This window comes from Lineus longissimus, chromosome 15 (assembly GCF_910592395.1).
Source record: "Lineus longissimus chromosome 15, tnLinLong1.2, whole genome shotgun sequence".
In the NCBI taxonomy this organism is placed as follows: Eukaryota; Metazoa; Nemertea; class Pilidiophora; order Heteronemertea; family Lineidae; genus Lineus; species Lineus longissimus.
Window position 1 is genome coordinate 9,769,017 of NC_088322.1, and position 13,664 is coordinate 9,782,680.

General features: G+C 39.0%; 1 protein-coding gene across 3 annotated transcripts in view; it reads right to left on the bottom strand.

The window, feature by feature from the left end:
* The window catches only part of LOC135499666 (uncharacterized), an 83,831-nt gene that overhangs the window by 56,006 nt on the left and 14,161 nt on the right, over positions 1 to 13,664 (bottom strand). For all 3 annotated transcript variants that reach the window (XM_064790569.1, XM_064790568.1, XM_064790567.1), the window contains exons 22-45: positions 13,143 to 13,312; positions 12,517 to 12,694; positions 11,995 to 12,159; positions 11,447 to 11,632; positions 10,952 to 11,069; positions 10,414 to 10,464; positions 10,067 to 10,099; positions 9,427 to 9,741; positions 8,901 to 9,110; positions 8,318 to 8,387; positions 7,868 to 8,031; positions 6,376 to 6,503; positions 6,038 to 6,179; positions 5,233 to 5,478; positions 4,789 to 4,831; positions 4,320 to 4,578; positions 3,726 to 4,017; positions 3,459 to 3,513; positions 2,981 to 3,159; positions 2,366 to 2,539; positions 1,728 to 1,949; positions 1,558 to 1,600; positions 969 to 1,285; positions 342 to 612 (exon numbers count right to left, since the gene is read on the bottom strand). In XM_064790569.1, coding sequence (XP_064646639.1) covers positions 342 to 612; positions 969 to 1,285; positions 1,558 to 1,600; positions 1,728 to 1,949; positions 2,366 to 2,539; positions 2,981 to 3,159; positions 3,459 to 3,513; positions 3,726 to 4,017; positions 4,320 to 4,578; positions 4,789 to 4,831; positions 5,233 to 5,478; positions 6,038 to 6,179; positions 6,376 to 6,503; positions 7,868 to 8,031; positions 8,318 to 8,387; positions 8,901 to 9,110; positions 9,427 to 9,741; positions 10,067 to 10,099; positions 10,414 to 10,464; positions 10,952 to 11,069; positions 11,447 to 11,632; positions 11,995 to 12,159; positions 12,517 to 12,694; positions 13,143 to 13,312 — 4,031 coding nt within the window. The remainder of the gene's footprint in view (positions 1 to 341; positions 613 to 968; positions 1,286 to 1,557; positions 1,601 to 1,727; positions 1,950 to 2,365; positions 2,540 to 2,980; positions 3,160 to 3,458; positions 3,514 to 3,725; positions 4,018 to 4,319; positions 4,579 to 4,788; positions 4,832 to 5,232; positions 5,479 to 6,037; positions 6,180 to 6,375; positions 6,504 to 7,867; positions 8,032 to 8,317; positions 8,388 to 8,900; positions 9,111 to 9,426; positions 9,742 to 10,066; positions 10,100 to 10,413; positions 10,465 to 10,951; positions 11,070 to 11,446; positions 11,633 to 11,994; positions 12,160 to 12,516; positions 12,695 to 13,142; positions 13,313 to 13,664) is intronic.

Consider the following 13,664-nt stretch of genomic DNA (forward strand, 5'->3'; position numbering starts at 1 on the left):
CTTCGCAATGGAAAATCTGGAAGAGAGTTCTTACAAAGTTTAACTCAGGCGGACAGACAGAACATCACGGCATCAAATTCGGAATAACAACATTTTGTAAGCATCAAAGAAGATCAGGGTGAGAGGGCTCGTTTGGTTTGGTTCCTACATTGTTGTACTACAGTATACAGAAAGAAGATGCAATGAGACCCTGCCTTGAAGTTAGTTTGCAAGGTATAGTCTTTGAGAATATTTAAAAGTAGCTCGGTTAACAATTAAAACAAAAAATACGAACTATTCTATTCGCCTGTGTCCTTAGACTAAAGATCGAAAGAGAAAAATGCCACGTTTGAAATACGTACATCAACTTGATTGCGGATCCAAGGGGTGCGATTTCTTCCTTTCCCCACTCGTAAGTGAAGAGGTAACGGTTGAATCGCCACTTCTCGAAACCGATTGTCAACTGGTAACTGAATGGATCTATTGTCACGAATGTTCTGAAACTTCGCTGCATGAAGCCTAGATCGATACTGATGCAGCATTCTATCCCGCGACATTCAGGCTGGACAGCACAGTTCATGCTACTGGACAGAGTCGGAAGGGTTATCTTGAAGTCTTTAATAAAGGGACATGCTGCAATAGATTTAGACCAAGGGTTATATGCTAGTACATTTTAATGCACGTATGGTTCAGGGAATGTAACAGAAGAGTTAATCAGTATGAACAAACTGTTACTTCCAACCGAAAACATTTCAACCCAAGATTTCAGAAAACCAATATTCCCAGAAGGATTTCACTAATAAGTCTCCATTCCATCTTCGTGTTACGTTAATTGAGCATACACCGAAACACCACATCAATATAACTATTTCTGCAAAATGAAAAACGACCAAACGTATTGTTTTGAGATTAACAATATCTGAGCTTCAGAATGACGTTTTTGATCATTAGCTATCATTTGGCATTGGTGTAAATTTGGAAAAACGTACGGTTCTTCACAGGCTTTTGCTGATCAGGACAGAGTCCCTCAACACCGATAATAGACCCAAGGCCAAGCATCCTAAGTGGTATCATCAGAGCTAATCCAGCAGCCTGGGTTCCGAGCTTTTTCATGTACTTTTTCAGGGAGTTGATATCAGAAGGCAGATTAGCAATGCCCTTAGCCAAGTCACATTGCAGTTGTGGAATTTCCGTATTGTCCATGAACTTTATCTTGTGGTCACAGATGCCATTTTTCTCGAAAGATACACACAATTCTGCGTTCAAGATGAAAACCTTCCTTTCGCTAATCTTCTGAATGGAATACCTAGTGAAAAGAGAAATCATATTGGTTTTGACACCTAGGATTTTCATACTGCAGCCATGTACATAAACACCCCTGTTAATACTACTGCGGCCATAAGATAGGACTCAAGTCCCAATGGACCTTCCCTTCTTGTTCATGATGTTAAGAAACTGTTACAGTCACAAACTCCAATGGTTATTGGGAATTACAAACAAATTAAATGGAAAAGTATATAAGTCTCTTACATGTGGCTATTATAAAGATTATAAACAAACTCTGACCTAGTAACTTACTTGACATTGAACATATTTAAGATGCTGAAATCTTCAGTTTCCCCTGAAATAAACAAAACGTTTAATAAAAATCACGACGACGACACGAGTGAAGACAGACAATCTATCAATAAGAAGGACATTATATTTTGCTGGGAAAACTGCTGATGTGTGTATTATCTTGTACTCACCCCAATGATATTTCAACAGTGTGTAGCTGTAGGTGATTTTCTCGAGCCCAGCCTTGAAGATAAGATCACAGGTGTCCAAGGTGATGTAGAAGTGGAAGGAACGGGTGTAGATTCCATAGAAGTCCACATCGAGACAACACTTGACTGATGTACAGCTTTCGTCGAAGTGACACTTGACATAATCAGGAAGTCGGGGAAGCTTGAAAAGGCTTAGTTTGCAGTCTGGAAGCAAAACGAAAAGGATGGTGTAACATAATTTCTGCTCAGATATAAAATCCAGAAGGTTTCCAAGAATGCTGGTCACATAGTTATAGTTCTAAAGGTTTATAAAATCATTTTCGATTATACCTTTCATCAGTTATATAAACTCGCCCTATACATTTGTGATTTTATTTACAATATTAGAAAAGATCATGTCCTGCAAATGCTACACTTGTGGGCAATATACACGTTATCATCAATTAAATCAGGAATAAATGTAAGTATTAAATAACTGTCTTTGTAAAATTATGCATTAAAACAAAAGAAATGTAATACGTTTGTGGTTAAAATAAATGTGTCTTTTTCTGCTAGAAATGCAGCAAAACTAAAAAAATGATGATCACTCACTTTCCAAAGCAAACTTATTTTGCACTCACCGTTTTTCCAACCATTCACTGCAGGAGTGTAAGGGTCATTGGCACTGTCACATCCGGGTTCCTGCAGGTATTCCTTGATGCCAGTCTGTTCAAGAAACATGTCAATGCCTGCACCAACGATGGCCTTGCCAAGCACCATGCCTTGGGCCTTCATATAATCCTTCAGGGTCGAAACTATGGGAGTAGTAGAGAATATCAGATATGAAAACAGAAAACGCTATCATTCGTCACTCTCAAATGCAGCCTGATTTCATTGTTGGAATGAATATTGTTAAGAGCGTAACGAAGTAACTCCATCTCAGCTGTGAATGTCAATACAATTTCTTCGATAAAATTTATTCTTTTTTATTCATCAATATTTTATATACAATTCAGTGTCAGTATACAAATACGGTTGTGTAAAGCATGATCACTCGAGCATGATAAGCGTTACACTCACATCATGAAAATTACCATCATGTTTGGAAATGGGTGCTATCAATACATCCGTTGCCAATCCTTAAGGTGAAATGATGCCCCACAACTGGTTTAAAAAGGAACTTAATTTCACACGACTTTCAAAGATTTCGTATCTAAACCAGCTTTATCTCCTGTCGGTCTTGTGCATCAACCTACCTTTGAATGACTTGGCAAGAGCAACCATGGCATTAGCGTCACACAGAGGCACAGATTTATCCTTGAACACCTCTATGCCATTCTCATCAGGGATACAGATAGATTGTCCCTCTATTTGTAGACAGATTGAGATCTTCATGTTCAGGATCACATTAGTTCCACTCTTCTTCATTGAGTATCTGTGAAACAGATATCGGACAATGACAAGATATGGTCGTTCCTTAGTTATAAAAGGAGCTTTCCGCCTATGTCAGCTTGCTGTTTTTCTCTTAAGACAAGCATACCAGAATTTGTAAGTTGTGGTGACATAATTTCTATCCAGCCGCGCTGGGGGCTAGAGGAGTGACCGAGCAAATGGAAAGTATACGGTGTTCAAGTGACATAGAGCCGTGGGTTTTTTAACGACAGCCTATTTGTAACGTATCGTCACACTTCGAGTTAATGAATAACTTCGAATAATTTAAGGTATGAAACTTACGTCATTACTATTGGTGCTGGATCACCATGACCAACGGATATAGTTGACACCTCTCCTAGATAAAAAAAGAGGTTTGATAATCTAAAATATCTACGTTATGGACATGGAAAGAAATAATGTTGATACAGAGATTCATGTCAGTTTTTTAAAAATTTATTTGTAGTTCAGTGAATTCGCCAGAAGACTGATTCATTGCAGGCGGAACCTCAGTCTATGACTTTTTGAAGAGGAAACGTTCGTGCAAAAGGATAATTATGACAGACCTACCCCAATTATAATATCCGAGTTTTGTCTTCTTCACCTCTGGTCCAAATTTTGTCTCGATTGTGAATTCGCATGGGTCGAATTCAAAAGATACATCGAGGTACTTGTGGATAGTCTCGGTCACAAAGGGAAGCTTAAAGGGAAGATGGAGGCAGCAGCCTGCACCGAAGCAGTTGTCTGATAATCGGCATGTGAGTTTATTTCGAACGCTCTGTGGCAGCAACCTCAAGTTGAGACTCCATGGACAGGTTGGGGCCGGTTGCGTGTTTGTGCAAGCGTCGTCACTCAAAATTTTCTGAAGTATAAGAATAGTGTAGAACATCCAGATCACGAATTAAAAGGTGCAGAATCCATCAATGACGACAATATCAGAAAATGAGCTGCTAAAGAATCTCCAATGTACAATGTAATTTATCTTAAATTTTCGGGACAATATTCTTGCAAAATGTCAACCGATATCATTGCTTTGTTTGTTGCCTTTGACATTTTAATAGCTGCCTGTAACCTAACCTTTGGAGAAATTTACTGATGCGTAGAGGAGTGTACTGATATTTCTAAATCATATATAAGCTTACGTTTGTGCATACAGTGACTTACATCAAGTTTAAACAACTTCAGGATGTAGTTGAAGGCAGCCCTGTTCATCTGTCCTCCAAGCTCCTTGAGGAACTTTCCGAGTGACCCATCTCCAGGTTTGAACGCATCCAGTGAAAAATTTGAATTACAAAGAGGCTGTGGTATCTCCTTATTAGTGAGGACAGTGACATCTATTGGGCAGTCGTTAGTAGCAAGGCACATCTTAATACCTAGGCTGACGACGAAGACCTTCTTCGTGTCATCTCTTCCGATTGTGTACCTATGAAGAAAGTGAATGATTTTCAATACAGTTGATGGTAAACATGATTAGGCTATATTTTCTTTTGGCAAAAATGAGAAGATCCAGACAGAGCTGTAATTTAAAAAAGATGGATGTACATAACATTATGGTAGCCAAGTCCTAAAGGGCTTCAATAAAAAAACTCACTTATAACATTCTACTCTTGTATCATAGAAATGTAATACTTACGATACAATGATATTTTTTGTAATCTTCTGCTGCTGAGGTTTCCCTGAAGAAAAAGTACCAAACAAAATTGAAAGAAGAATGTAAAAATATCATGATGATGAACGTCTTTCAGTAACACGGAACATGGCCGAGACCATAAATCAGATCAGACACCAGGACTGTATTTTTCTCATGAACTGCCCACTCTGGGACACCGAGAGACTGGCCACATGACCATACCGTGGATCAATAGAGACAAAGCTTAGGGGTTCAAGGAAGGGACGAGAGACGACAAACAGGTTTATTAGGCCTGGTCATCGAAAATCTGAAAATCGAAGAAGGTGAGGTAACAAGGAAAACAACGAAATCGTGTCAGCGGGTAATATCTTTTCTCAGTGATGGCTGGCAATTATTCAGTTGTCAAGAGGCCTGAAAAAAATGACGACGACTCTCCCTTTAACTTACCCCAATCGAAGACAAAGATGGGTATTGGATGAATGATAGTTTCAAATCCAATCTTTATCATGTATTTGCACACGTCTATGTCAACGAAGGCTTTGAACGACTTGGTGAAACCGAGAGCTTTAACTGTGAACTCTGCACACGCGTCAATCCGAGTGCAAGTTGGTGATATTTTGTAGTAGAGTATCTTCTTCAGTGTCGGGTTGGTGATTGCTGGCAAGGTCAATTTCTTCTTCAAGATTTCACAGTCTGAGGTGGAAAAATGAAAAAGGTATCATCAGTCGCATCGATACTGTGTCGACATAATTACATCGGTTGGGGTGCCTGCGTAAAGGTCTATTTGGTATCAGATGTCAAAATCCTCTAATCTGCATGAAGTCACAAAATAAATTTAATGCATTTCAATTGATAAATGAAGGCCGGTGATAGTTGTCAAAACAAACTTAGCCGATTGACAAGTCATCCCCTACACTGTTGTCAGGACTTCTTCAAATTAATGAACAATGCACTTTATGGTAAAACTTGTGAAAATTATTTTGGCAGGAATTGCATAAAAAGTAACAAGAGTTTGTTCTAAGAGACAATAAAAGCTCATAAAAGTTAATATGGTTTTCTGTTTTAGGAAGATCACGGATTAATCATGGATATGTCAGATTTCAAATTTGGTTAGCCAAGCTTCCAAATAGTCACTTCCATTTTAAATAGCATAGGTCCGAGTGTCACAGACGCACCTCAACAGGCTATAGTGTTGATGAAACAAGATTTTGTTGTTTGGAATCTGGCGCTGATTAGTTAAATAATGACTTACTAAGATCAGCGAGAGCAAGTCTCGCATTCAAATCAGCTCGTGATCCAGTCACCGCCAAATCTTTTGCTTTCAGTGTATTCTTTAATTTCTTGATATTCATCACTTCTGGTCTTGGACAAGGTCCACTTGACGAAAGGAGACTCTGAAAGGGAAGATTGGTAATCATCATTTTCTTGGTGTTCATTATTAAAAATTAGCGAATAATTCTAAAACATGAATTCGCGACAGAGTGACTCGTAATAATGTTGAAATTTAGCAGCGTCATCTTTTAGGAGACAAGGATATTTGTTATTCTATTTTGCGAGGGCACAAAAGTATATAAATGTATTAATAAATACCTCTGGAATGCCAAGTTTCTCCAGAACTTCTTTCACCACAGCCTTTGCCACTTCCTTAATAACCTTCTTACCAGCCTCTTTGAGGCGCTCTTTCACAGCATCGAGACTGAAGAACTCATCCCAATTCACTGCAAGTAGACATGTCAAACATTGCATATCCATCATTATCCAAGAATGTCATTATCATTCCGTTTAGCATCATCACCATAATCTCCTCCAACCTTAAATTGGCTGCAGCAAGAGGTGAAATGGATAGTAGTGATTCCTCTCCACCCAAACGTCACTACAAGCATTCCAAATATCCCTTGCAAATAGTTGGACATACATATAGTTGGACATAGATTTTAAACTGATGAATACAAAATATGTCAAAATCCTCTAATCTGCGTGAAGTCACAAAATAAGTTTAATGCATTTCAATTGATAATTGAAGGCCGGTGATAGTTGACAAAACAAACTTAGCCGATTGACAAGTCATCCCCTACACTGTTGTCAGGACTTCTTCAAATTAGTGAACAATGCAGTTTATGGTAAAACTTGTGAAAATTATTTTGGCAGGAATTGCATAAAAAGTAACAACAGTTTCTTCTAACAGACAATAAAAGCTCATAACAGTTTATATCGATTCCCGTTTTAGGAAGATCACGGATTAATCATGGATATGTCAGATTTCAAATGTCAGATTCTGATGTCAAAATCCTCTAATCTGCATGAAGTCACAAAATAAGTATAATACATTTCAATTGATAAATGAAGGCAGGTGATAGTTGTCAGAACAAACTTAGCCGATTGACAAGTCATCCCCTACACTGTTGTCAGGACTTCTTCAAATTAGTGAACAATGCAGTATATGGTAAAACTTGTGAAAATTATTTTGGCAGGAATTGCATAAAAAGTAACAACATTTTGTTCTAACAGACAATAAAAGCTCATAACAGTTTATATGGTTTCCTGTTTAAGGAAGATCACGGATTAATCATGGATATTTCAGATTTCAAATGTCAGATGTCAAAGTCTTCTAATCTGGATGAAGACTCACAAAATAAGTATAATACATTTCAATTGATAAAAGAAGGCAGGTGATAGTTGACAGAACAAACTAGGCCGATTGACAAGTCATCCCCTACACTGTTGTCAGGACTTCTTCAAATTAGTGAACAATGCAGTTTATGGTAAAACTTGTGAAAATTATTTTGGCAGGAATTGCTTAACAAGTAACAAAAGTTTGTTCTAACAGACAATAAAAGCTCATAAACGTTTATAGGGTTTTCTGTTTTAGGAAGATCACGGATTAATCATGGATATTTCTGATTTTTCATGGACAATCGCAAAAAATCAAGGAAGAATGTGCCCTTTCCTAGATTTTTGTGGTACCAGTGCTACCCTCTGACAAAGACGAACTTTTTTGTAGTTTACTTTGGCAACCACGGAATTGTGTCCTGGACTGGTGTTAATGGAAGAGATTGCAGAGTCAGGAGAATAACTGACTTACCCTCCGGCCACTGGACACTTCCATCAGGGCGACATATCGGGAGTGGAATGACAGCTTCATCTAAAAGAGGCACATCGACAAAACACGAGCTGTGGTCATCTTGGGAGCACGCACCAACATTAAATGAAATCAGTGCTACATTCTCGGTCTTCTCAAGTTTATAGCTGAAACAGAAATAGAAATAAAATTAAGATATGTACACAGTTTTCAATGCTATCGAAACCTACATGTATGGTGTTTCTTCAGTCTCAAAAAAAACTGTTTTGCCACAAAACAATCTGGTAAACACGAGGTTAACTCTTTCTACGGTTTTGAAAATAAAGTTGTTCTCATGGTGTAATTATATATATTCGTGTCACGGGCATGGCATGGGCTTTCGAGAAGCGTTTTTTATTGAAAAATATTAAACCACATTATGATGCAGTTAGCAGCCATAATAGTCAAACCTACCCGATGACGATTTCGAGGTCCATGTCAAACATATCGAACTTGATACCAGATGCTAGTGTCCCCTCCTTGTCTATGAAAAAAGAAAATCAGGTCAGAATTTACTACATCCACCTTGACTTGTTGAAACATAATGCGACTCCCAGGTCGACTACCCCCGATAAAATGTTCACAATATTCTTCGTTAAGATCTTAATCAGATTCCTGTTTGCGTATATGTACATGTTTTATCTTCACATGATTGTTGTGAGATTCTTTGTCAAGATCTTAACTTAAAATCCTACCAGAATCTTATTTGGATCTTCCACTTGGGAGACCATTGAATCAAGTCTATTACTCACTCTGATTAATGTGCAGTGGAGACTGTGGAAGACATATGATCCTCTCAGGATAACAGAGAGTTATTGTCAGTAACTTAAAGTGTGCAGCGTATTTTCGCTCAAGGAAATACAGGCTTGAAACATAGGGGAAGATATAGAAGCAATTTTGGCCCAATATTCATCTTATCATATCACTGCCGAACACAAATCATAATCATAGCTCAGAAAAATTGAAGCTCTACCATTTCGACTGTCTGGAAACTTACTGAAATATATATCCTTGGCCGCCACAGAATATTTCCATTCGTCGACACCAATTTCGAACTTGAAGTCACAAGGATCTAGGCGAACAAATGCGCGGATGGCCTTGTTGAACATCATGATCTTCAAGTTCATACAGCACTGCACAGCCAGGCAGTTCTCATCAAACACACAGTGGATTTGTTTTGGCATCTTTAGCTGGATCAAGGGGCATTCTGGAGTCAGAACAATCAAAAGTTGAAGAGCTAGTCAAGATCGATGTCTACATATACCAGAAACGAGTGCACCTAAAAGCATGGTACTTGAATCACATGCATCATATGCATGAGCTTCAGCATGATGAAATGCATGAGCTTTCAGCATGATGAACATTTAGGGAAAGTTTACAACTTCGAAACAGTGAAGTCTTGTCCAAAGATGTATCGCATTCCTTTAAACATATTTCGCAACCGATACTATTTTTAGGCATTTATTTGTTCAAAACATTAGTAGAAAATATGGATATAACTTAAGACCAATGCAAGAACTTACTTGGTTCGGAATGAAGTATGCGTTCAACCATCAATTGCCTAGAGCCTGTAGTAGCCAGCCTCCTATCAGCAAGCTCATTGCGGAGTTGGTCATCTGTTAACTGGTGAGGGTTGAAGCAGGGCTTTGCGTCGATTAGCTCCTTAATCCGTTTTATAACCTGTGCGAGTTGTTTCGTGCTCTCCTTCATACCCAAGGCTTTCAGGAATTCAACAACCTTGCCGAGCTTCAGCTTCTTCATATTGAATTTCTTCAGTGTCGTCATTATTTTTTGCCCAAGCTTTGGAAAACCTAACTTCGAAAGGAGACTGTTTTTCCCTATAAAAATAACTATGCCAGTCAAATAATTTGCCCACCCATTTAAAGCCTCATCATATTGAAACAATTGAAAAGCGTAAGGGCTAACAAACGTGGCGTATCATAGAGAGTTTAGTGAAATTGTTTACAGTAACATTAGAGAGAGGTCAGTAGTATACCTTCCAATTTTTCTCTGATCTTTTGCTCGTTTATGGACACATGTTCATGATTATGTGGATGTACTAGTTTACACAAGTAAGAACGAAATTCGTTCACCGGTGCTGCATCATGAAAGGAAAATAACTAAAACATAGTATACAACCAGAACTTTATGTTATTTACATACCAGAAAACAAGCCTCGCTTCCTCCTTTTCCCAACTGAAATGATAAGAAAAAAACTCCTTCTGAAGCAATCATAACGTGTTTTTCATTTCACGAAACAGCTCTCGTGGAGGTCGATAGGCTTAAATGGACAAGGGCTAAAAAACGTAATGATGATAAGTGAAAAGATAAATCTCAATAAAAAATCTTCAACGGAAGCAAACGGACAGGTTGTCTTCTATATTTTTCAATATTTTAAACAGGGCAAATCTTGATCACACTGACCCCCTTGAAACAGCTTTCATGAGGTCAATAGGCCTAGACAGGGCCAATAAACGTAATGTTCATCCAGCTCACACTCTCTAACTTACTTTTTGCCTTGGCTGCCTCCTTGATCTTACTCCACAATTCAGAACCTCCACCTGAAATCAGGAAATGCTTGATGAAAAAAGTTTGTTTTATATCCTCAAAGGAGACAGTGTGCAACTTGGGTAAAAACATACACAAAATAGGCAAAAGTCTGCCTCGTTCTGGATTGACCTGGTCTGTGTACTATTTTAGGGCATTCAGGTTGCAATGCGTTAAGTTCCACTCTGTTTCAGGAATGTATGCGGAAGTGACGTGCTAGATTTTGTAAGATTTTCTCAATATTTTCAGTGTTTTACGGATGTTCTTGATCATGATGCCGAACAATTGATAGGCGCCCGCGTTGGCATTTCAGGTTTTTTTCTCGAAAACTCTGTAATAGTGATATTTGTTCACAAATTCCCCAAAATGTCAATGCGAACGCCTGTCCCATTGTTCGACGCCGCGATCAGGAGCTTGAACAATGGGATAGACGTTTACGTTGATGTTTCGGGGGCTTTGCGAAAACTCCCTAATATTCCATTACATTATGTTCTCACTCACCAGCGGGTTCGTTTTCTGCCTTTGGTTTCATAGAAGTGCCTGGCTTGGAGGGTCCAGGGGGCAGACTGTTTACACTTTTGGATCCTGGGCTACCCCAACCAGATGCTTTAACCTCGTCCTGTAAGAACGGAAAGCACGAGTGAGGCAGCTGTTTGTACAAACATTTGTTAATGTTCACGCTGCCAGTGAGAAGCTGAATTTGGTCCCATGGCAACGAGAAAATATAAAGACTAGATTGACACGTTGGTCGATCTGACAGACTAATAGCAATTCGCGAAGCCTGCACTCTATTTAGGGTCTAAACAAAAGTTGATAGATTGTATTTCCTCAACGGCATAATCTAAATGTTACTCATAATTTATTTGCCAAAGTGAAGCCACTTCATTCACCAATAAAGAATGGGATAGATGGACTTCGTGGTTTTTGACCTCTTCAGGTACAATCTGAACTCCGTCGCTACGCACTACCGGTATCCATCTTGGCTCATAGCCTTACCTTAAAGATATATTTATAATCATTGCAATTTATTTCCCACTTTGGTGGTTCGATCAGTCTTTTCGCAAGGAAATTCGTAGGATCAATGACTTTACCGGAAGTCTTCTTCATCACAAGATGGATGTGGTTCTGCACAGTCGTGCAGGGTACGTTAGTAGCGACACCTATTACTTGACCAGCGTAAACCTGTTAAAGTAACGTGTGTTAAATAGAGAATGTAGTTAAGCACCCGATAAGACAATGTATAACGATAATTTAACAAGGGCGTTACTGATCGAGATAATGCAAATATATTTAAAGCCAGGGTTAGTGACAAGATTTCTTTTGTACGGTGGCTGGGAAAGGACATCACATGAATTTTTTTTCAACATGAAAATTAGCGATCGAGATATTTCTTGAAAAAAAAAAGTTCATGTTGAAAAAGAAAAAAAATGTGATGTCCATTCCCAGCCACCGTAGTTTTAAACCACTAGCCTCAGCATATTGGTTATACACTTTTTTCATCTCTTCTGTCACTTCATCAATTAAAAAACAGCCCTTTTGCCTACCTGTCGTTCAGAATAACTTGAGCCACCCTCCTTCTGTATGGTATCATTAGGATTGACATTGGTGATGTAGACATATGTGTTGGACAGCGAGCCATCTGTTATCAAAATCTTAACCTCTTCACGATTGTTCGTCAGTGATATTTTACCAGCAAACGGTGCAACAACCTTATAACAAATAGGCGAACAAATTATATATGTAATTTTTTCTTCATTGAAGAAGGCGAAAGTGGTATGTGATGATGGCTTTGATCGTGCTTGAAGACAAGATACATAACCCATTGTGGATCACGTTGCAGCCCCACAGATAACTGGATCTGATCACAACACGGTATTAGCCATGTGGTCTTTCGATGATAAGATCATACCTGTCACAGGTATCATTAGGTAGGAAAGATCATTTATTTGTATGTGACTTATTTATGTATGTGACTTATTTAAAATTTCCTGGCTGAAGTACATGTGATGCATTGTATTGCATCAAAGAAAGTAATTTCGGACATTTACTTTGTTGCTTCAAATTACCTGTGCTCCAACACGGATGGTCAGATCGATTCCTTCGCCGGATCGGTAGCCAATATTTGATGGCCAGAAGCCAGACTTCCTGCACTTCCCAGAACCAGCCAATCGAGTGGTGCGAGGAAACCGAGCATGTGCTTTCGGACCAAACAGCACGGCGATTATTTGACGAGCAGTGTCGTATCTGAAACAAGATTGGTTGCCTCGTGAAAGGTTGGTTTTCTGGTAGGTTATTCGCTTTTAATGTTCAGATGAGTGCTGGTTCCATGATGAACATGATAAGACGGTGGCAAAGGAGCTGCCAACAGTAACTAGTATAGCGAGTTGGGAGGAATAATGTTGTCCAATTTGAGGCATGCCGAATATCCGCGGCGGCTGCTTAGTCGCTTCCTGGGAGTCGATTCCTCCTCCCGGCTCCCATTCTATGCGAGACACTGCCACCTGTCAAACAGTCAAAGAATCGCTACAGATTCTAAGTGATACCCTCTAAGGTTTGCGAGTGACTTTCTGACAGGTGGGACAAAATGCCAAGTATATACTCTAAATTATTTGAGGTAACTAACAGTAGTATGCCACTACGACAAGGTATGAAACTTAAAGAGAAGCTGAAATAAACAAATCTTTAGACTTACCCTTTCTTGAGCTTCACATAGGCATCTTTCAGCTTTTGTATGATGTCCGTCACTCGCTGGTACGCCTCGATGAACGGCTGAGCTATATTTCCCAGGAATGTTTTGAAAGGATCCACAATCACATTGATAACAGCTTGCAAGTCTGCGAGGAACTTTTCCTTCACCTTTTTCTGTCATAATGGAAGTAAGCATTATAACTCCATCAAATAGAAACAATGCGTTATTCATTTATATTTTGATTTAATATGCATTCCGATCTCGTTGGCCTAGTGGTTAAGGCGTCCGCCTCGTGAACTGAAGGTCGGAGGTTCGAGGCCCGCTGGTAACCTTTTTCTGATGCGGCCGGTTGGTTAGCCGCCAGCTAGTTAAATATAGGGTACAAACTGCCTTCTCACCAGGCGCCTGGCATTAGAGAAAGGAGTTCGGAAGTAAAGTGTGTCTCATAATCCAAAGCTTGCTGGCCCTTTCATTAGGGGTGACACTATAATAAACAAACTTTTTTTCTTTTTTTTTTATGCATGT